This window comes from Lathamus discolor, chromosome 3 (genome assembly GCF_037157495.1).
Source record: "Lathamus discolor isolate bLatDis1 chromosome 3, bLatDis1.hap1, whole genome shotgun sequence".
Classification (NCBI taxonomy): domain Eukaryota; kingdom Metazoa; phylum Chordata; class Aves; order Psittaciformes; family Psittacidae; genus Lathamus; species Lathamus discolor.
Window position 1 is genome coordinate 116,294,063 of NC_088886.1, and position 24,187 is coordinate 116,318,249.

The 24,187-nt window shown below is 38.8% G+C and overlaps 1 protein-coding gene across 1 annotated transcript in view; it reads left to right on the plus strand.

Moving 5' to 3' along the window:
• The window catches only part of LRP1B (LDL receptor related protein 1B), a 585,099-nt gene that overhangs the window by 186,930 nt on the left and 373,982 nt on the right, over positions 1–24,187 (plus strand). The window contains exon 3 of the mRNA XM_065670655.1: positions 23,490–23,609. Coding sequence (XP_065526727.1) covers positions 23,490–23,609 — 120 coding nt within the window. The remainder of the gene's footprint in view (positions 1–23,489; positions 23,610–24,187) is intronic.

Consider the following 24,187-nt stretch of genomic DNA (forward strand, 5'->3'; position numbering starts at 1 on the left):
AATAGGAAAAGGAGCACATGAAATAAATATGCAACTTGTAATAAGTAGCACTGTAGGTATTGCTTATATACCCATGCGGCTTTTGCTGCAACTTGTGACATCTTTCATAGAAGTGTCACCTTTAGGAGGCTATTTTTGGCAATGATGGTTCAGCATGGGATTTTAAGGGTAACAGTGAGTACTGGTCATACTCTCAAGAGATCCCCTTCACATTCCCTCAGATATTTCCAGGCATATTAAAAAAGGGAGTAGTAGATATTGCTAAATAGCTATGTACCCTTGTTTTATTCTTTCTCATAAAGACAGATTCAGTGAAAACTTTGCCAATATTATGGTATACTTCTCAGCAATATTCAAAGCTATTACTTTCTTTGGGTAAGCAGCAGTTAGTACAAATCTTAAATATACATGTAGAAAAATATTCAGGCTTTATAGCACTTGTCACTTGCAGAACAACTAAAGCAGCAAAGATTCACCATCTGTACTAGAAAAATGTTAGTGTAAACCTTTCATACCTAGAGAGTCTGGTGTTAGCCTTCTTTCACTTATTTAGCCACAAATAGGCAGAAGAGGGGACATGTATGAAACTTAACTGACTCTTAGTTTTTCTTCTTTCTGCAAAGAGTATGAAACTGTCTTATGTTTTTGTAATCCACAAGCTTGCTCTGTGTGAGCTGTTTAATGGACCTCTGCAAACTCTGCTAGCAGAGGCTTTGACATTTTCATGGCTTTTAGAGAAGTCAGTCATTACAGAAAGGCTGCTAAATTACGGAAGCAATTTTGATCTTGCAGTTCTTTGCCACTATTGCTTCCCATAAACTTTGAGGACATTTGAGGAAAAAGTATTGGTGTACTTGGCTGGTGAAGTGGCTCCTGGGTTACTTACAGCGTTCATTTCTAGGCTGTTCACAGATTTCTTATGTTGGCCTGCGCTCTTTTTGGCCCGGCCAGCAGGTAGGCTGATCTCCAGCTCATTTTACAGCCAGTTCTAGCAGGCTGCAGAGAAAAGAATCCTTTTGCCTTTCGTCTTTCTGAATCCAGTGTAAGGATTTGTTACAGAGCTCTGTTTCTGTCATTGCAGTGCTGTCTGTGCACAGCCTCCAGTCATGCAGCAGATGAAAAAAGACAGAAAGAATTTTTTAAAAGAGAAGGCAAATACTGTGACATTCTGTGTTGCTGCTTCCTTGGTATGCTTCCTGTCAGAATCTGACTTAATAAATAACTCTTAAAATCTATATTTAGAATGGGAAATATTTTAGCAAGAAATAAGACTCAGCACAACCAAATCTATTTAAATGCAGCATAATTGAAATGTCAACATAGTCATGAAATGCCTCAAGGTGTTTCTTTGGTGAAGGCTGGATGTGACACAAAATGGATGTCTGAATATCACGGTACGGAAAAAGCCTTTGTGTACTCCTCAAATCTAATCTTGCGCTCACGTTACTGAATGTTTGAAAGTGCTTGGCTGAAGCCTGACTTCTGCTGAGGTTCCTGCTCTTGCCTCCTTCCACAGAATCTGACAGTTCAGAGAAGAGTTTGATCCTGGAGGAGAGAGAAGTTCAACAGCTCTCCATTCTTGCAAGTGGGGAGCCTTTCCTGCAGGGACGTCCAGCATTAGCTTGAACCTCCTGCCTTGCTTGGCAGTACAGATCTTATCCCTTCTCAGGGAGTGCTAGTGGGCACACTTTGCTTGGGAAATTTATTGGAAATCTTGTTTTTCTCAAAGTGATGGTTGATTCTTCACTCTGCTGCTGGAGTGGCTTGAAATAAGACATCATCATTTTACACAAGCTGCTATCCTCCCTTTTTGGCAAAGGCCAATACTTCACTAAATACGGAAAGTAGAAAGTACCATTAAAGTGTCTTTTCATCTTTCATATTTTTGAAAATGAGTCATTTACTGCCTATTACTCTTTTCCTAGGAAAGTCCTCTACTTGGTGACCCATAACATGCTCCTTGAAGTATGCTGCCCTGCTGGCCTTCCACTGGAAATAAAACCACCGTGATAAATGGTAGTCACGAGGAATAGTGTGTCCTCTCTGCTCCCCCCAACCCCCAGCTTCCTGGCTGGTGCTGCTGTAGGAGGATGGGCCATGGCCATGGAGCCTGTTGTGGTTATAATTATACCAGGTTTATTTATTTATACATCTATCCTAGCCAGCACTCTGGCTCTAGATTTCAGTCTGCCTGCGTGACACATCTTTTTTTAGTACTTGATAGGCAGAGAAGACTAATCCAACTGACTTCTGCTCTATGAGGCAATACAGGTTGTTGTGAGTTTTCTTTAAGAGGTTAAGTTCAGCTAGATCTTTATCAGCAAACTGTGATTTTAGAAGGAAAGTGAACTTGACAACTGTTTTAACAACCTGAATGTTTATGCATGCCTTTGGCTAATGCCTTAAGTCAATATTTGTTAAGTCTGATTGATAAAAATATGCGCCTTTCATCAAGGTCAGATTAATTTGTGGAAATTTGCTTTTGCTTACCATGCTGCTTTTACAGAGAATCCCTGTCAAGCTTCACTAAAACTATGCAGGCATTTTCTCATTTAAATTATTATCTTCACTGTGAACTTTCCTGTGAATGTTACCTCATTTGAATGTGTCTTTTTTTAAAGGATGCCTCAGATTGGATTCCAATTTAGGCAGGTGATAAATTACCTGACTTGACCTGATTCATTAATTTTAATGGTATTTGAAGTTTTTATTTTATTCAGGGCTCCTCCGATAGACCTATCTTACAGACATAAATGTCCATTCATCAGCTACTTGAAGGACATAACTTGAAACTGGTTGTGACTGCTAGGGTGCACACTGTCTACTTGTTTAGATTGTGTTCTGGCTTAGGTTTTCAGTGGATGTTGCAGGTTACATCAGGGAAATGTAAGGCTGACTTTGCATTAGATAGTAAGGCTTGGAAAGGAGTTCTGAGATTGTGTTAAATATGTATGCACATATTTATGTATATTCAAATGTTCACATAATTAAACTGTGTTTGAACTGCTGTTTTCACACAGTACAACACCATATGTTGAAACATAGTTCTGAAGTTACTCTATGTAGTATAGTATAGGACTAAGTAATGGCATAATTTTGTAATTGAGGTCATTAGAGTATAGCTTTATGGTATACAGAGATGGAAGATTTTTTCCTGATATTTAAGTATTATTGCAAATACAAAAGCCATGAGATGCAATAATGAAGTTAATTCTAGAAAGAAAAAAAAAAAAACAACCAACCAACCCTCTGTTGCTATCCTCCTACTGCAGATTCATCTTGTGATGTACCGTGTTCTCTTAAAATTTGTGTCTGTTATCAGTTGATTCTTACCATATGGTTCTGAAAACGGTATGTGTCTGAATTATAGGATCAGCTCATATGTGTTTTTCTATAACTGTGGGGAAAAAAACGGGAAGGAAAGATTGGGTTAGGGAAAGGAAACATGACAAAGAAGTAGTTTAGCACCAGAATTGGAGTAAGAATCCAGCAACTTTTTTGTTGCTATCCATAGAACAAATCTTCTTATAGTAAATGAAAGGCACATACAACAAGTAGCAATGCTACACCAAAGAAATCATCAAAACTGCTTGTGAACTGAAGTTTAACCACTGAAGGCTGCTGAATTTCCTTCTTCGCCTGAGTTTGCTAGGAGTTCCAGAGAGACATGTGTCCTGGGTTGAGCAGCAGCAGCAGTCATTCTTCTCCTTCTTAGGAGCTAGTGCAGTGCTGTGTTTTGATCTTTTGGCCTTGGAACAGTGGTGATAACGCCGATGTTTTCAGTTGCTGCTCGAATGTTTGGTCTGGCCAAGGACTTTCTGAGCCTCATGCTCTGCCAGGGAGGAGGGGAGGCCGGGAGGAAGCGGAGACAGGACACCTGACCCAAACTAGCCAAAGAGGTATTCCATACCACAGCACGTCATGCCCAGGATGTAACTTGGAGTGACCCGGAAGGGTTGGGACTGCAGGGTTGGACGAGGTATCGGTCGGTGCTTGGCTGGGGGGAGTGGGGCGAGTTATCAGTCAGCTGGTGCTGAGGTGTTGTATTCTTTCCTCTTGTTATTTCCTTTAGCATTATTATTATTGGTGGTAGCAGTAATGATTTGTGTTATACCTTAGTTACTAAACTGTTCTTATCTCAACCCGTGGGAGTTGCATTCTTTTCGATTCTTCTCTCCGTCCCTCCAGAAGCAGGGGGAGGGAAAGAAAGGGGGGGAGTGAGTGGACGAGGTTTGTGGTTGGGTTCAAACCACGACAACATGGAAGGACTGTGAAAGAGCTGTTGCAGAAGATGACAGTTACTGCTTCCTGAAAGCTCTGAAATGTTGCTGTCACACACAAAAAAATCTGATTAAGTTCATTTGCATTTGCAATGCTTCAGATGAGGGCAGGATGGAAGAGTTTGGTGATAAACTGCCTTGAGGGGAGGTGGTGGCCGTAGCTGCTAGAAAGAAGCAAGCAGTAGCTATGGTTAGAGGTAAGGAAGTTCATTCGTAGTAGTCATAAAAGCATGAAAAAAGAAGAAAATTATGTATTATAGGCTTAATGTACATTACAGTACTTTAAGTAATAGTATAGTTGTAGTTGGGTAACAGTGAGGAGCTTGCAATAATGAATTTTCTATTCCGACTTACCGTCAAACCTCATTAACAGAAACAAGAAAGGGAAAATGCTGCAAAATCATACATTTTTGTCTTCTGAAACGCCTCTTTTTTTAAATGTGATATTGGAATTATTTTTCACAGTTCTGTAAGTATTGCATGTTATTTTTTATTTTTTATTTTTTTTTTCTGTTGGAGAGATTGTCTTTTAGAAGCAGGTAGAAAGAAAAGCTTTTTTGTTTCTACAGTTCTTTGTTCGGTATGCTGGACTGAGGACAGTAAAATGGCTTGGAATGGTTCTATTTGGGGAATAACTGAATGTGTTGAGAATGGAAAACTTTTGGTAGTGTGCTGGAGGGAGAGAAAATGAGGAACATGTAGCAGAATTAAAAACTTGAGAGAGATCAAAAAGATGTCAAGATTTCCTTACTGCAAGCGCAAGACCCAGAAACTTGTAAGGAAAAGAAAAAAACCTCCCCTAGACAGGAACGTCAGAATTTCTTCAGCCCAAACATCATTGAAAGTCAATCTGGCTGTGAAAGAGCACTGAATAAACAGTCACTTTGCTTGTTTCAGCAGCACTTATTATTTGTTTGTAGAGGTGGTAGCTAAATTAATCAGTTAAATTCAGATTTAGATGCACAAATTAAATATTTTCCTGAGATATGGTGTACAGCTATAGTTCCCATTGAGACAATTCCTTCTAGCAGCTGGAGTTGAAATTCAACCTCTTAATTTAGGAACTAGACCAAATGAAAGATTTAGTAAAAAAAAAATCCTTTTTTTTTTGTTTTGTTTTAATTGAAACCCCTCAGGCCTTTACGTGTTGCTTTGAATCTTGTTTGGCAACTCACAAATTGTTGTTGAAAACAATATATAGCTGATTCTGTATTAGAAGTTGTACTTACAAGTTTTCAGACTCCATCTCCAATCCTGGGCTGAAAACAAGACCTATCTATTGAAACACATGCAGAAAAATAGAGGTCCAGGTAATGTTCTTGAAGATCAAGATAGAAATATAATATGTTATATGTAACATTTTACATATAATGTCATATATATGTTGTATGTAATATTATAATCAACATATTATCATGGTATATACTGTAAATATGGGAATATAATGAAACCATAATAAATCAATTACCAGTATGTCTTCAGCAGCTGTTGTGGGGAGATGAAGAAAAATTTGATCCTTAGCTAAAAGAAACTGTGAGCAAGAGTGCAGGAGGTACAAAATGTTCAGCAGAAGTAATGAATTCAAGGAGCAGGGTTAAAACCCAAACTGCTTAAGAGTCAATCTTCTACTCAGAAGTAGTATTACAGAGTTAAGTTGCTAGAAATAATTTATCTGAAGAAATGTGTGTGTGTGTGGTGGTCTCCTTTAGTAAGAAGGTAAGTGCAGAAATACTGCTTTGCTTTTGATGTAGACCATCCCTTCAGTTACCTGGCAGCAGTGACCGATCAATTCTAATACTTTCTGTATAGTCTCAAGGTAGCCTTGCACTTGGCAGGGGTGAGAAGGGGGAAATTTGTTTGTGCTGATAGGCTTTACAAAATAAAGCAAGGTCTTTTCTAAATTTAAATAGAATTATATCCTGGTGGTTAGAAAAAGTGAAGGTGAACTGTACACGCTTAAATTTAGCTGCTGCTGAAAATGCTTTCCCAATTTAATTTTCAATTTTTATTTTCTTCATGAAAAATCTAATTACACTGCAACTGTTTTAAATTATTGCCTCCATAATTGCCTTTTTATTTTCAAAGTAATCATCTATTCAGATTTTCTACTGTACAGACTGTACTGAAATTCATGTACTTAATGGCTTTTATTAAAAGTCATTAAATAAATAAAGGATTTTTTTTTTCTCAGCTGTTCCAATCTCATCTTTAACTTTGGACATACTAAGTTTTTCCACTAGGCTTGGAAACAGGGAATGGCAAGAAGATAACGAACAGTCATATATCAATTTGTTTCACGGATGTTTTATAAATATATTTGTGCATGTCTCTTCTCATGAGTGCATAAGGACTTAGCTGTCATCAATATGTAAACAGCATAATTTTTCAGGCACAAGCCCATTAGTAATACAAATATACTGCAGGAAAGATGTTTGTTTCCTGTTTTTATTCTATTGTTAATTTTCAAGAAAAAAAAAATACAAGGTGATACTGTAACTGTGAATTTCTTGTAATTGCTGTTCAAACTCCTAGCATGACTGGATGTTGTAGAAATGGTGGGAATATTTATCTCTATGGAGCAAAATTCTCTTTGAAGTCGAAGCATCCTTTAAAAAGTTCTGCTACTAAGTCAAGGAAAAAGGACATCTAATCCCAACTAAAGATGTTCCACATTTGTAAAAGGCTTCCTGCCTTCAGAGAGCCCTTCCACTGAAAGATTTTGTTACTCTTGACAGTGATAAAAGCTGCTATAGATTTCTTTGACTGCATAACTAGTAAACTATCAACAAACGTGGTTCAGGAGAGAGGTTTGGTTCATGTTCTTTGAACTGTTGAAGACTACATAATGACTATATAATTTTGCCCAATTTCATAACCATATTTTATGAGGGCAAAACACACAGAGCTTTATGAAAGTCTTTAAATTACATGCAAAATTTATACCATGCTGAAAACAAGTCTCCTGTAAGAAGGGTTTACAGCCAGGTAAATACAGTCTTGATTTTTCCAAGTTATAAGACCTACAATCAAGTTTACCTTCTGACGTGTAGCTTCTGATGATCATAGAATGCTAGAATGGTTTTGACTGGAAGGAACCTTCAAGATCATCTAGGTCTACCCACCTGCCATGGGCAGGGACACCTTCCACTAGACCAGTCTTGCAAAAAAACCCAAACAATTCTTTGTGATACTGAGATGCAAAAAATAGTTACAGATGTAAACTAAGGTGATGCATTTCTTTGTTACCTTCCTAATCTGGATGTCAGGGGGGCTCTGCTCCCTGAATCCTACATAGTTGAATCATGATAGTTCTCTAAGAGGATGACCAGGCTCTCTGCCAAGCTTGGAATGAGCCAAGAGCAACTAGAGTTACACCCATGTCCTATGTTTCTACTTGAAGAAGTAGTGAAAAGCTAGGCTGAGAGATACTATTATTTTTCTGTACTTTGTGGAGAGGATATATCAAAATAGAGTTTGAGAGAAGGAGCGGCCCCCAAGAAACCTGCACAGTCTTCGTTGTCTTAAGCCAAGCACTTGGCACAGTTGGACTGTTCTCAAAAATATCAGAAACTTTAAAAATGGAAACTGGAGAAAAAAAGAAACAGGTAGTTTTTCCCCCATCTTTTTCTCCCTCTAGACGCCAGGGAAGAGCCAGGTTAACTTTTAATGTGCCAGAATATAGTAGCCAAATGTTTAAGTAGTACATGAAGCCTTTGTGTAAATACCATAGCGATTCCTTATTTATTGTCAGTAGCTAGAAATAGAGCTGATCTTTGTAGTACTGTTTAACCTCTAAAGCATATCACCTGGGTTGCTAATTTTTGGTGTTATCCTTTGCTGCTGTGCCTCTAACAGACTCTGGGATGCTGAGAATTTTTACATCATGTTTTATTAACTTATTTATCAGCCTTTTCAGCTTACATTTTAGAGAATAAAGCTAAAGGCGCAGGATACACGAATGACATTTATTTACACTGTTCCCATTAATATAATGTGTCAATGACATTTGCTGTTAAATACTGCATTTTTCTTTTCCTGCAGATGAAATGGGACATACAGCTATACAAAAATATAATTGTTATCTAACGATAAAAGCTACATGTGGCAGAAAAAAATCATTATTGGAGCATGCCACTCATTAGTTGTCTGATTTATCAGATGGATTAAAGGAAGGTTTTTATTTTGGGCTCTAGATGTTTGAAATGCTTTGGAAGAGGTGCTGAAACACAATGAGAAAATAACAAATGTTGTAGGGAAAATATTCCGTAAAAAGTAAAATAATTCCTAGGTATTATTTGTGCCTATCACAAGAGAATGTGTGGGCAATTATGATGCAGTTTTGAGCAGTGTAGCTGCTGCACTGGGTGGATCACTGACTTACACCTAAATGAAGCAATGAATGAAAAGCAATACTTTAGCTTTTGTTGAAACTCAAATTCAGCAATACTGAATCAATTGCACATTGCCAAAGGCTAAAGTCTCATTAGCTGGGTAAAATATAAGGAAAGCAATGAAGAAAGAGGAGTCATGGTAAAATGGCAGCAAGTGTTACCATACTTCATGGTTTTATTGCTGATCATGTTTTCAACTGGCGCTCTATGTGTATTTAGTTCTTCCAGAAAAATTACCGCTAAACAATCCTAGCTGGATGCATGGTGAGATGATGACAAATCACCAAACATATGTAGTGCATTTCCTCCCACACATCAGGACAGTAGGTTTCATTCACAGTGATTTTCTAAGCTTTGGGATTCGAAGGTTCATATTTTCTAGCTTCTCTGAACATCTGTATTTATGCACAGTAACACATACATATGAGACAAGACTCAGATTCTTAACACTCCGATAACTGAGCCATTAAGAAAACCACTTGCAACAGTATTTTGAGAATTGGCAATTGTGAGTCTTTTCAGACACAAGCAGCGATATACAACTGTAAGTGGAATTTGTCATGAACTGTGCACTTCCAATGGGGCAAATACACTCCAGAAGCCAACTTTCAAGCCAACCCTACTTACTGCAAAGAAAAAATTTAAACGTTCAGCCTCTTTAGCTGGCAGACACCTTAAATGCTGCTTCTGAAAAATGTATCACTTATTCCAATCCCTGCCACAGTTCACAAGTGCCTGTCTGTCTCCCAGGAAGAATAAATGAAAAAAATTGACAATTGAAGAAGTATTTTATTTCTCCAGTATAATATTTCCTTGCTAAGAATTTTAAATTCTCTTCTAGCTTAAAGTCCTTTCTCTTATCCTTGGCCGGGTTTAGTTGTGCACGTAAAAAAGAAGCTTGGTTACTGAATCACATGTTCTATTCTCTGGGATTTGTTGTTATTCAGTCCTTTTATGTAATTGATTCCAAGCTCTTGGCTGAGTTTCCAGGAAAGGACTGCCTTGTGAGTCTGAGGTTTCTGCTTGGCAATTTTTTGAGGATTTTATCTGTCAAGTGAAGTTGTATTCATGAAGAGAAGCAATTTCTGAGGTACTACTTCCATGAAGAGGCATGAAATTGGACTTTGGAAAAAGCTATTATAGACGTCTTTTATGACTTCAAAATGATTTAATTATGTTCTTCACATAACTGAGAACTGAGCTAAGTAAATAAGAATTCTAGCTTTATTTTTTTGCCCCCCCTCCCCCTTTTTTTCTTTTTGTTTCCCCCTCCCCTACTGTGGTATCAGGCTAAAAAAAGTAATATTCTCTTGGCCTGTCTGGAATGTTTTAAAACTCCGATGCCCTTCCCAGCTCTATTGCACCACTATATCTGCAGTGCTAGTCGAGACAACAGAACAAAGACATTTATTTCTGCAAACTGTCATTCTAGAAGGGGACCTTGGTGTGCCACATAAGTGGAACATGGCATTGCAGCTGCCAGGTTGTATCTGCTTGAGGCACAATAGAAATCATAAATTGAACATACCAGGCCATTTGACTGGACACTTGGTGTGTATCAATATATGAAAACACACAAACTCCTTGCTTTACATTGTCAGATTGCCTAGGGGCTTCTACACATGACAGCTTCTACACTCCATAGCGCACTTGTGACCATGCATAATACTCCCCAGCATTATTAAAGTTTGTGTGAAATGCCCTTTGGATCCTCCTTTGCTCCTGTAAAAGTCAGTCCGGCAACATTGCCATCCTGTTTACTTGGAGTAGCAAATTAAAGTGCCAAATAATAGCGCTTTACTCCTTACATGCACCTTTTCCCTAATCTGGGACTCTGAGAGGGAACACTTGTAAATGCCACAGTTTCACAGCAGTCTGTGTTCTGTAACAGTCTTACTGATTTTATTTTTAATAGAGGCTTGATTTTAAAAATACATTGATTCTGATTCATGATATAATGGAAAACTAAGCAGCAATTTGCTATGAGGACAGAACTGAGATGTAGGAACTAGGGCAGAATATCTGCTCGTGTCTAGATGGATTTGTGCATGATAAAATGTGAACTGGTCATATGTTTGTGATACCTGAGCCCAGAACTCTTGGGCTCCACTATTCAAAGGTGCATGTATGCAGAATAACCTGGGATATTATCAGTCCTAAACAGTGGCATTTTTTCCATTTCTGAATTATCTTTCAAAAACAGCTGTGCTGAGTTTTTTTAACCTATGCTACTGACTTTCAGGACATCTCATTTCCACAAGGCTGAGACAGGGGTAACGTATATAGCAATTAGAATGACCGAAGCCCAACTAGAACTTAACCTGGCTATTGCTATAAAGAAAAAAGAATGTTTCTATAAATACATTAACAATAAAAGGAGAGCTAAGGGGAATCCCCATCCTTCACTGGATGCAGGGGAAACACAGTGACAAAGGATGAGGAAAAGTTTGAGGTACTCAATCCCTTGGGCCAAGCCCAAAAGGTCATGGTGAATGGAGTTAAATCCTATTGGTGGCCAGCCACAAGTGCTGTTCTTCAGGGCTCTGTATTGAAGACAGTTGTTTAGTACCTTTATCAGTGATCTGGATGAGGGGAGGGGATTGAGCGTACCCTCAGTGCGTTCAGAGACCACACCAAAATGGGTGGGAGTGTTGGTCTGCTGGAGGGTAGGAAGGCTTGACAGAGGGATCTGGACAGGCTGAATTGATGGGGCAAGACCAACTGTATGGGGTTCAGCAAGACTCAGTGCCGGGTCCTGTACTTGGGCCACAACAACCCATGCAATGCTCAGGCTTAGGGAAGACTGTCTGGACACCTGCCTGGTGGAAAAGGAACTGGGGGATGTTGGTTGACAGCTGGATATGAGCCAGCAGTGTGCCCAGTTGTCCAAGAAGGCCAGTAGCATCCTAGCTGGTATCAGAAATAGTGTGGCCAGCAGGACTATGGCAGTGATTGTTCCCCTGCACTCAGCACTGGTAAGGCTGACCCTCGAATACTGCGTTTGGTTTTAGGCCCCTCACTACAAAAAAGACACTTAGGTGCTGGCGCATATCCAGAGAAGGGCAACGAAGCTGGTGAAGGATCTAGAGCACAAGACTTATGAAGAGCAGCTGAGGGAACTGGGATTGTTAGTCTAGAGAATAGGAGGGTCAGGGGAGACCTTATCATTCTCTACAGCTATCTGAAAGGAGGTTGTAGTGAGGTGGGGGTCAGTTTCTTCTCCCACGTAACAAGAGTTAAGACAAGAGGAAACAGCTGCAAGGGGAGGTTTAGACGGGATATTAGGAAAAATTCTGAAGGGGCACTACAAGAGTGCTGGAGAGGAACTCTCCATTAGAACTCTTCTATTAGGGACTGTAGTGATGGGATAAGGGGTAACAGGTTCAAACCTAAACAGGGGAAATTTAGACTGGATATAAGGAAGAAGTTCTTTATTGTGAGGGTGGTGAGGCACTGGAATGGGTTTCCCAAGGAAGCTGAGAATGCTCCATCCGTGGCAGTGTGAAGGCCAGGTTGGATGGACTCTTGGGTGACATGGTTTAGTGTGTGGTGTTTCTGCCCGTCGCAGGGGTGTTGGAACTAGATGATCTGAAGGTCCTTTCCAACCCTAACTATTCTATGATTCTGTGAAAGGCCTGTCAAGCACTGAAACAGCTGCCCAGGGAAGTGGTTGAGTCACCATCAGTGGAATTATTTGAAAGATGAGTAGATGTGGCATTTAGGTGCATGGTTTAATGGTGTACTTGGCAGTTCTAGGTTAACATTTAGACTTGATGATCTTAATGGTCTTTTCTAACCAAAACAATTCAATGACTCTATGATTCTTCTTTTTATTGATTTCATTAGGTATAGATAGCAGTGATTGAAATTTCAGTATTAACTTCAGTGGGAGCTTTTTGTACAAGAAAATTGGCTGAGATTGGTTAACTGAAAACTCTTGTGATGATCTGGGCCTGCGGTGTAGCACATAGTATCAGTTGCTGTTATTTAAGTATAGGAGAGAGCTTCCTGCCTTCTAGTGTCTTCCCTTGGTCACTGGATCTAAATCGGTATTAAACTGGTGCAAGTGCTGCTCTGTACACCAAGTTGTTCGGAGCTACTGCAGAGATCATTTCTTTCTGAGACATGTGGAAGTGTTGGTTGCTTAGCTGCTGCTTTGGGTTCGCAAAGCAGGGAGAAAGGTTACTGGTATGGAGGGCCTTCTGTAATTTCACTGTAAATAAAACATCAATTAAAATCTTCAGAGTCATATCCTAGTCTATTTTATTGTCGAACTCAAATCAGTGCAAAATTGCAACAGACATTAATTTGGCAACGATAGTCTCAGTCCTGAGTCTTCGTGGTTCAGATGTTAGAAAGTTTTAGTTTAGAGCCTTAATAAAAAGATTTTCATTCTATACTGTGGCTTCCCAATCAATAATGTTTCAAAACATAAATATTTGCTTTAAGTTTATGGGAAACTCATCAGGATTGCTGTCTGGAGTATGTAGTATTGCTTCTGTACTAAAGTATATTTTAAGAAAGGAAATCTTTCTTAATTCATATGTTACATGATGCTATAGAACACGTTCACATGAGCTTTATGTTGCTTAATGTAGATTACCTTTAATGGAATCATTTTTGAATGAAAAGGTATGTATGAGGAAGTCAGGTATTTCAGTCATCCACAAGAGACTGCTTTAAGAGAGACATTGAGCAATGATGATGACATACTGTGAGCATTAAATAGAGCTGGAAAACGTGTATAAAACAGTAACAGACACACTTCTTCCACTTAGAAGTCCTTGTTTTCCAGTGGCTAGATGAGCTAAATGGAATCATATACAGGAGTGTGCGTGTATTACAACACAAGACTGTAGGCCTTCAGTTACTGGAGGACTCTGAGACTCAGTAGTCTTTAGTTGGAGGTTGTTGCATTAAAAAAATTCTTAAAACTATTACTTCTGACATGACTTCTTAAAAAGCATTCAGTGAATGTTTGAAGTTACTAACTTCAGGTATGTTTGCACATGTGTACGTATTTTAACAAACAAAGAAGCCAAAAGTCTAAAGCATTATTAAATAATGAATGTTGTGAGAATTGAATAGCAGTACATTTAAGCATGTTTAAAATTATCAGCAGAATGTGAAATAAGGCTGAGTATTTACCCATGAGAATTAACATGATCATTGAAATACTGGATGGTCGAAGTAAGTTATATTTAAGAAGCAGTAGAAGATCTTGCTTCATCACAGAGAAAGCTTATGCAACACATCTTCTAAAATATATAACATTACCTTTTCAGACATCAAGTCTCTGTAACATAATTTGGTTGATCTCACAGCAAAGCACAGTGAGCACTTGTACATTATGGGGTCCAGACCTTCCAGTTGCTTTTGGTTTTAAAAAATAACCAATGCAAGGTCTGTATAAGTATGCCACATTGGTCCTGTCAGTGTTATTTCTCCTCCACAGCTGCTTGCTACTTTTGACATCCAAAGGTTAACAACAGCACATGTACAACAGCGTAGAACAGCCTCATATAGGAGGCTATGTTTGTGTGCCTGATGATTATGAAATTTTACCTCCTTTTTTCTTTCATTTGGTGAACATGGCATTTCCTGTTCCCTAGCGTATGACTGCTCTTTGTTGAATTAAGATACAAGAGCTTGCTCTATTTATTGCCTGTAGATAGCTGAGTAGTGCAAAAGTCTTGAAGGTGACATGCTGTATGCTTTGCCTGAAGAAACAGTGATTTACTGAGCAAGGATGAACAGCCTGCTGTGTTCTGCCAGCTCTGTGTAGCTGTCACTGATGGAGGGAAATTAGGCGTTAGAAAAGATGTGGGAGAGAGAGGCGATAGCAGCTTCTACAGGAAGGAGTCACTGCCCCACCTTCCTTCCCACTGCCATCTTGACTGCAGAAGGGAGAAGAGAGAAAGCTCTTCCCCAACTCTCCATCTTGGCCTTTTTCTCTTCCCATTGCTGCCCACCCTCTGCAGATGGTAGTTAAATGTTCCCCTTCCCTGTTGTATGGTTCAGAGTGCTGCAGGTTGAAGTGGTAGTAGCAGGTCTTTGCAAGGAGGGGACAGCCTGTAGGGTCCACGTGTGCCCTGAGGATGGCAAGGGCTTTTGGAGACTGTCTAGCTGATGAACCCTGTGTTGAAAGCAGGGTCACCTTAACCAAATTTCTCGGCACCATTTCTAGTCAGGTTTTGATTATCTCCATGGATGAAGGTTCTACAACCTCTCTGGGTAACCTGTTCCAATGTTCAACAACCCTCATAGTGAAAAAGTGTTTTCTTGTGCTTACATGGAAATCCTCTAAAGATTTTTTTTTTCATAGGAGGGCAACAGGATTCATACTTCTGGAATGTGAATAATAAAGGATAAGTCTTAGTGTAGGGACAGCCCAGGAAAGGAGACCTGCCTTGTCAAGAACAGACTCCTCTAACATATTTAGATTTCCAGAGCTCCCCTTGAGAGGCTTCCTTCCTAACATCCTTTACCTCCCCAAAAGATTACTGAACTTTTTCCACACCAGAGTCTGGTCTGCTCCTGCCACCAAGTTATACTTCTTCTCTCCAAGCGTTCTTCAGGCACTGAAATGCAATTTACTTATAAAGCAGAGAAATCATGAGCTAACTCTGCAAATGCATTTTATAAGACTAGGTCTAGACTAATAAAAAGACCACATGGGCTGCTCCTGTTGACTACAGGGTCTTTTTTGTAGTTTATCTGCCAGTGTTTAAGGCCATTCACAAATTTTACTATTCATTACTTTAATTTCTGGATTATTAATGAACACGTTCAGTATTGTCAGGCTTTATATCTCATTACACATACTCAGTTTAATCACGATTCTCTGTAACTCAGTGAACCTGCTTCAGTATACATTCAAAACTGTGAAAATCCCTGTCCTCCATCCCTGGCAGTGTTCAAGGCCAGCTTGGACAAAGCCTTGGGTGTCATGGCTTAGTGTGAGATGTCCCTGCCTATGGCAGGGGTGTTGGAACTAGATGATCTTAAGGTCCTTTCCAACCCTAACTATTCTATGATTCTATAAAATACCTAAAACTGTAAACTTATTTATATAAACTTAAGCAAAGATGTATTCTTCTCATATGAAGGATATCTGTTATTTTAAATATATATCTTGTATCCAGGTCAATAATCAGATAAATGATTCTCTTCTCTTTAGTTGTGAAATCACTTACCCAGTTTAAATTTTCCCATGTGAACTTCTTTTTAGCTTATGCTTATGCTTGTGTATGGCAGCCAAGGTATAACTGAAACAATGAAAGGTCAAAATAATGAGGCATTTCCACTGGTGGAGCGAATATTTTAGTACATGCCTACTACCTGCTGATCTCATCTTTTGAAGTGTTTTGTGATGCTATGGCTGAAGAACACCACATAAAACAAACTGTTTTGAACCTCATCCAAATCTTGTATTTCAAGATTTAGGCAGGAAGAAATTTCAGTAGTACATCCTTGGAAAATAAATTTATCCAGGAACATATTAGGGAGATACCATTAGGTAAAATTTTGAAGATGAATGGACTCACATCTGAAAAGGGAATACTGACTGGGGTATGGATTTGGAAGATTTGATTTGGTTAAACTGGAAAAGGGGAGATTTAGATTAGATATAAGGAAGAAGTTCTTCACTGTGAGGTTCTTGAGGCACTGGCACAGGTTGCCTGGAGAAGCTATGGCTGCCCCATTCATGGAAATATTCAAGGCCAGGTTGGACAGGGCTTTGAGCAACCCTGGTCTAGTGGAAGGTGTCCTTGCCCATTGCAGGGGGGTTGGAACTAGAAAAGCTTTAAGGTTCCTTCCAATCCAACCCGTTTATGGTTCTATAGTCATAGAATCATAGAATAGTTAGGGTTGGAAAGGATTTTTATTTAATAAGTTGTTCAGCAACTGATTGCCAACATATAGACAGTGATGTGTAGAAAGATCAGAGAACTGAGGTGTGTCAGATAGAATTTATGAGTACAATCATATGCCATCATACTCAGAAATGCTTATCCTGAGTAGACACCTACCTTAGTTCAAGCAAAACGCTGCCTCACTTGGTGTTATAGACCAGGATTTCCTGGTGTTGCAGTACTGATGGGAATGAGCTCTGATACAGTATATTTAAGACAAATTTCATTATAAATCGTAACTAATATGACAAAAGCTGTTGCTCAGCTTCTATGTGACAGTGTTGTCCATTTAGCATTTGCCTAGGAGATGGGAGTCTGCATTACTCAGGTGTGCCTTCAGCCTCAGGGGTATTCACACCTCATGCATTTCCCTGAAGGATGCACAAGTCACTACGTCTTATGCAATATAGGTTGTTCTCAATTGAATTAATACTGTGAAGAAAAAGGGAGTTTTGTGAGCTCAGAGAATGCACATTTGAGTATGACTCTGTTGTCTGATGATTATAGTATTTGCAAAGGCTGTCAGTGTGTTTTCTCCATTAACTATTTTAGGGAAAATACAGGAACAGCCACCTAACGGATCTCTGAGGCTAGACAGCTAGAGGCTGGCTTGCAGACCCTAACTGTAAATGTCTCAGTCTTTACCACATCTGAATTTTAGACAGTTTTTCTGAATGGATGATTTATTTTAGGAACTAGTAAATACCATTTTTTTTCATGTATTTTTCCAAGCCTCCTTACCATGAGTTGGGAAGCAGCTGTGACTTGGATAATATTTGGACACAGAGGCTGCGGCTTGACCTGGGCCAGCCATGGGGAGACTTAAAACAGGTGGAGGATATGTTCATCTAAGCACTTGTCTAAGGGCAAACAGGAATCTTTTTTGCTAGCCTAAGGTGTTCCCTTTCTGTCCCCCCAGTTTGAGTATAATGGAGCACATCAGCCACATATTGCAAGTTTTCCGAAATCTGACTCCTGCTTCTCTGCTGAACTTTGACTGAGGTCACGTCACACATAGCGGGATTGTAAGGTTATGAATCTGATTTCTGGTTTCCATATCTCTTTTTCAGTAGTATACCTACCATAACGGAGTTATGGGCTGAGGTGTATGACAAAGTTCCTTACATTTATGTCCTTTTCTTTTTTTTTTCTTAATAGTACGGTAGGCAAAACTAATAAAATAACCAAGAAATGGAAGATAAAAACATGCTGTATTATTTCAGCGCAGTGACTGAATTCTATCTATCAAGCTACCTTTTTTTCCTGGAGAAGCCAACTGTATATTGCGTATATAACATCAGCAATAACAAACAAACAAAAAACTTCAGGTAGATTACATTAAAGAACCTAATCTGTAGAAGAATTGTACTTCAAAACTCGGAAAATGAACTAGAAAAGAAAAATAAGGCTTACAGCATATTTGTGATAAGAATAGTCTAGACATCAGCGTATGAATATTGAATCACAAAAACTGAATGAATAACACAGTGATAAGATCAAGTAAATTCATGAAACACAAAGCTGCTGCAAAGAATGTGAATATTTAAGAGAAAAAAGAATATGAGTGGAGTACAATCAGGAGACTACTTCAGTAACAAGCTCCCCTAAGTTTTCCTTTGGGTGTGTTCCAGAGACAAGGAAAAAAGGATTAATCTTACTTCCATAATGAACAATGATGTTTTAGTATAAGATACGGTGTTGCTTGAGGAATACAGTATTAGAAGGAGCCTCATGGGTCACAAACACATCTTCTGTTTTTTCAGGGGTCTTTCCATATGCTGTTTCATGAATCTATCATGATCCATGTCAAAAGCATTTATTTATTTTCTGGCCCTGCTGTTCCAATTCAAAGAGGAGTTCAAGAACCTGATTACGGTAATCGCTAAGAACCTTCTCATATTGAGCCAGAATTTATTAATGGGCAATTTATACCCATTTGTACTTCTGCCAATAGCCCTTTAGTTTAAATTGTCTCTTTCCCTGCTGTTGATCCTCTGATACGTTCATAGACAGCAGTCATAAATCCTCTCCTTTTTTGTCTCCTAGCACTAATCAACGCAAAACCTTTCAGTCTCCCCTCAGATTGTAGCTCTCTGTTCTCCTGCTAATCTGAGGCCATTCTTTGATGCTGCTAAAATCTGAGTTTATCCTCCAGGTATCCACTGGGATAGGTGCAGCCACAAACAGCTGCCTCTTGGAAGAAGACTCATGAGGATCCTGGGCCTTGATATTAACAGTTTCTCTATGGAAAAGACTTATCCCAGTACTCTCAGTGATCCATTTACATTTTTCCCAGGCAATATTGCACTGGTAGCCAATAGTCGTTCTCTGATGAACTGTTTGACAAAGATCTTTTGTGGTATTAAATTGTGAAGTCCTGAACTGACAGCAGAAGCTCCACTCTTATTCCCTAGGCATATTATCTTGCACTTCAAACTGTTACATTTCAAGCAATTTCTTTTATTTACTCCAGCTCTGTATCATTGATGATTATCAACATTATGTAATCAGAAAATTATAATTTACAGAGTGCTCTAACTTTGTCTATACTCGCAAGCACATTACAAAAAGAGCAGTACAGGACTTATATATTACAGATGTACTTGTAAAGCATAATTAGTAACCTACTACAGCCAAAAGGCCTTATTATCATCCAGATGGCTCAGAAATAATGGCATCCACATGCATTTTGATGGGTGTGAATCTAGTCCTTTTTCATCCTCCCAGGAAAGACAAAGCTACCTGAGATATCTTCATAAATTCTTCTGTTGCTTGACAGTCCCAAGAGCCAAAAAAGTTTTCAGTATTAAGAAATTGCAAGCTGAACTCTTTTTCTTGTTAGCAGAAACAGACAAAACATCTAAGCTTAAGAACGTGGTATGAGCCCCATGTCGGGTCAGTAGGAACTGACAAAAAGGATCATCAGACCAATTGGTTAATCCTTTCATTAAAAAGCAATTCAAGAGAAGGTAGCTCTTTATGTTGTTCATCTTGAATGAACTACCATAAGCAGTGTATTTCCTTGAATACAGAAGGAGTAAATGAAGCCAGGATTTTATTAGGATGAAGTGCTGTGGGAGCAGTGTGAACAAGAAACTTACAGCTCCTCTGAGTCATGGTCAAAGGCATATAATTTGGGGGAAATGAGATCAGCAGCATCTTTGCTGGATTTACTACTCTTCTTTGGGACTAGATACCTGGGAGTTAGAGGAATATGAAAGTCAGGAAGCATAAGACTGACGTGGATGTCTTTGAGAAAGGAGGGGTGCTTTTGTGGTTGGACCCGGAGCACATTAGAGAGGCTCATTCATGGGAATGTAGGGAAAAAAAACACCTGCCCTTAATATCTCGTGTAGATATAAACACTAAAAAAAAATTACCTAAACCCAAGGTGGATAAATGACCTATGTGGATGTATGACCTAGGCTTGGAGAAAATAAATCATCCTACTCAGAGCTACGTCTGCTAGCTGTATCTCTGCAAATCTCATGGCTTGCTGAGCAGCAAGAAGTCTTGAACTGTTGGTCTTCTTGTGAGCTGTAAAGTTCTCTCCTGTTGCTTTCCAAAAGTGCAGCTTCTTACTTTAAATCTTGCAGCAGAAATACCATGCTTTGACAAATTCGGAGGTTTCTGTAGCTGTGATAAAAGTTGAAAGCTCAGTGATGCTCGTTCTCCACTGTATACGTGCTTTGTAAACCATTTCACGTGGAGAGAAGGAAACCAAACTAGGAATTAAGCAGATATAAGCAGGGACATTCCTTTCTTGTCCTTCTTACCTTGCTTTCAAATCCAAGCAAAATTCTGCACCTATCTGTAGCATGAAAAATCATGAAGTTCTGCTTCATGATTTTTCTTTGCCTCCTCACCTCTTCCTAAGAAATGTGTTACAAATCTGACCAAACCATGAATGTATACACTGTGTTCCATGTCCTTCGATATTTCAGATATTCCCAGAGGGTAGCAAACTCTGTCTTTGTCCGCAAGTTTTCAGGATCAGTTACTTAAAATAAAGAAGACAAAATAGCTAGTATAAATTAAAACTCAAAATATTTATTTTTATATTTTCCTATGTATTAAGGCCATCTGACAATGCCCTGAATAACATGTCTTAACTTTGGTAGGTCCTGAAGTGATAAGGAAGTTGTACTAAATGATCACGGTAGGTCTAGATTCCATTTCATTCAATGCCATGTCATTTGCTTACCCTCGATGTCATTATAATTTGTGCTTTTCACCTCGTGGATTCACCTAGCAGGTTTAGGAGATCAATAATAGAGCAAAAATCTGGAGCACGAAGGTGTCTCTCACACAGGCAATAAGAAAGCTCTTCACTGGAGCTGCGGATGGTGGCAAAGTACAGATTTAATAATCTGATGGATAATTTAGGGGTGAGGGTGCGAATGTTAGTTTGAAGTCAGAAGCATGGTGGTCCACAATGCTTCTTAAGTGGATTTGTGGGAAAGTCTGGTTTCTTTGAAAAATTCCCCTGGCTGCTTTTATCCTCCAGGTAAAAGCAGTTGTAGTGTGAAACTTGAGGCAAGTGAGAGTTTGCTTCTTTTCCTAGCTGGTTAAAAGGAGAGAAAATACTCTGTTTTTCTCACTGGGCCATTTTTAACGGTCTGAAACCATTATTGACAACAGACCTCGAAGCATGTGTTTTGAGAAAACAAATTTGAAATTAATTCATTAATTGATCAATAGGATCAGACAGTATTCACAGTAAAGTGAATGGAAAGACTTGTGTAAGGCAAAGAAATGTAAGTAGAATACCTCTTCAGATGAAGCCCTTTCTAAAAGTATAGCAGAGTGGATGAGGGCATCAACAAAGTTGTCAGAGACAGTGTGAAGAATAAAAAAGTGCAGAAAGAATGAAGGTTGAGATGTGTGACAAGAAATATTTTTGGCAGAATTGGTGTATTCACAGCACTTCAGTTATATTTACTGTAAGGAAAATGCAACTGTTTTGTTGTTAAAAGCCACCATGCAATGATTTAAAATCAATGCAATACATCAGTTTTTGTGAAAAAAATTGATGAGCAGATTGGCTGGTTTAGTTAATTTTCCTATAATGGCTATCACTTGCTAATTTATTGTTGCTGTTCTTCACTGGCTGTATACAGGTCTCGCTATTCTGGTTTAAGCTGCTGGCTGTCTGCATCCATTATGAAAAGAGTGCAAAGAAGCTAAGTCTGTTTGTGAGTCAGATAGTTATAATCCAGTAAAAGCTCCTGGCTGTATAGCATCAGACAAACATTTAAGAAAGGCATTTATAGGTTGTAAAGGGTGATTGAGCCATGTTTGCTTAGAAAATTAAATGTAGATGTTGATTTTGTACAGATAGAAATATTAAACAAACAGATACCACCTTATCAGCTTTGGTTACAGCTCCCCACCTCAGCATGCAGTCAGTCCCATGTGAGGTTACCTTTAGGTAACCTGGTGTGCATTCTGCTTGGGACTTGTTCTTGGAAAGGTAAAACAAATTTGAGGACTGGACTAGGGACAAGAAACAAAAAAATCTAGATATGGCCAAAAAATATATCATCTTCCTATTCACCATGGCACAAAAGGCAGAGAAATAACCCAGAAAACACTTGGAAATGGGCAGATTTAGACAGTGGATGGTGTTTCAGCCTCTGGTCAGTCTGTAGATTACAGAATTCCAGGGAATGCCCTGAAATAATAGCATGAAAACTCTCTTTTTTAGAATAGTTCATTATAGTAAGTAATAGCTTTTAGTGCCAGCCACATCCAGGCACTGTTTCTCCCAGAATTTCAGCTTTATTTTGACACCAGCAGGCATCCAGAATTGAAGCCCCACAGCTCAAATGTTGATGCAGACTCTTCTTCATATTCATTTGCATTCTACTCCCAAGTAGAACTCAATGAATAATTATCAGGTGAATTAAAACTGCCCACATATTAAAACACAGATTTCTCTTTTTCATTGTGACATACCCAGTTTTACTCCTGTAACAGAAACTTTCTTGTACATTCACAGGTTATTTTCTGCATGAAGGATTGAAAAATATCTTGAGATGAACTCCTTATGCTATATTCCTCAATCCTTTTATTGTTTGTTTCTTTTTTATTATTATTTATCTGTAAAATTACTGATACACATCATACAGCTTGGCGCTGAGAAGTGTCTGAGATTTTTGGGGGTGGTGTGTTTATGCTTGGTGGATTTCATGCTTGAAAACATGACAGGGTATATTTTTACAATATTTCTTCTGGTTTTTAGTGTCATGCTGATGGTACGTATTTAAGCAATAGGTTCTAGGAAGGACTTCAGTAGTAATGACATATATAATGGCCACTGTTTATCCAGCTTTACGTGTCCGGTGTTAAAGTATTAAGACAGAATGTATTCCCATTGATTGCTGTGAAGGTTATATGTGTATCAGTAAATCAAAACAAGCTTAAAAAAGATAGAAAATCAATTGATATGAGGAATAGGAAAAACATAGATGTTGAAACCTTTCTCACAACCTTGGCTGGTTTTTATAGATATAATCACACTGTTTTATCTGTGCTGGGGTTTTTGCTTGGTTGGTTGGTTGGCTTGTTTTTTTTCCAAATCACTGCTTTGTCTGAAAATGACTGATTTGCAAAAAATGGATGTCTAAGCAGAGTAACAGTAGACCTCAATAATAAACCTCTGAGCAGCTTTTGATAGCAATAAAATGCTGATTTCTATTTATTAACTTGCTGAAATGCAATTTTCAAAGCAAGCTTTTTGTAATGTATGTGTCACTTTTCCAAAAACGGCTAATACAAATGGTGGTGGTTCTTCCTTCCTGAGGCATGCACTTACATGTGACAAAAATTTTGTAAAATTTACAATTTCGCAGTAATAAAAATATTTAGTAACATTTTGCTGTAACTGATATTATTTACAGAATTGCTACCCAAATGCCAACAGATGAATTGCCAATACAAATGTGCCATCACCAGGAGTGGCACCAGGTGTTACTGTGCCGATGGATATGAAACAAGCAGTGATGGAAGAAGCTGCACAGGTAAACAAGAAATGCACTGTGACATTAACAGCCAGGTATCCTAATAGCAGCTGCCAGGCACAGTGAGCTGGCTCTGGGCTCTGTCTAAGGGCAGGCTGTCCAGCACAGCCACTTCCTCACCTGTCTTCAAAGGTGTTTGTCAGGAATGACCAGGGGTGCCTCTCCAAAATGAGAGTCAGGCCCCACTACTGACTCTGGTGCTCCTGTGCTCCAGCAGCAGGTATTCTTAAGTTACTGGAAGGAAAACATCCTCAGCCAGGATGGAAGAGGTGGGGAGCATTTCCCCCTGCTCAGACAAGCTTATAGTTCATTCACATGAGCTGCTCTCCAGACTGGGCTACCAGGAGATGCTGTAAAACTTGTAGTGCCCATAAAGTCACACCTAGATTAGAATTTGATAAATGAACACTCTGAGATCATACAACTTAGCTGGGAATGTTACTTTATGTAATTAATTGCAAACTGAAATTGGTGTTCTTTTCCATTTTTTTAAATATATGACTTCTTAATTCTCTATCCAGGTATTTGTTTCTTGTTTTATTTTTTCTCTTTTTATAATCATATTAGAGTTCTGTTGC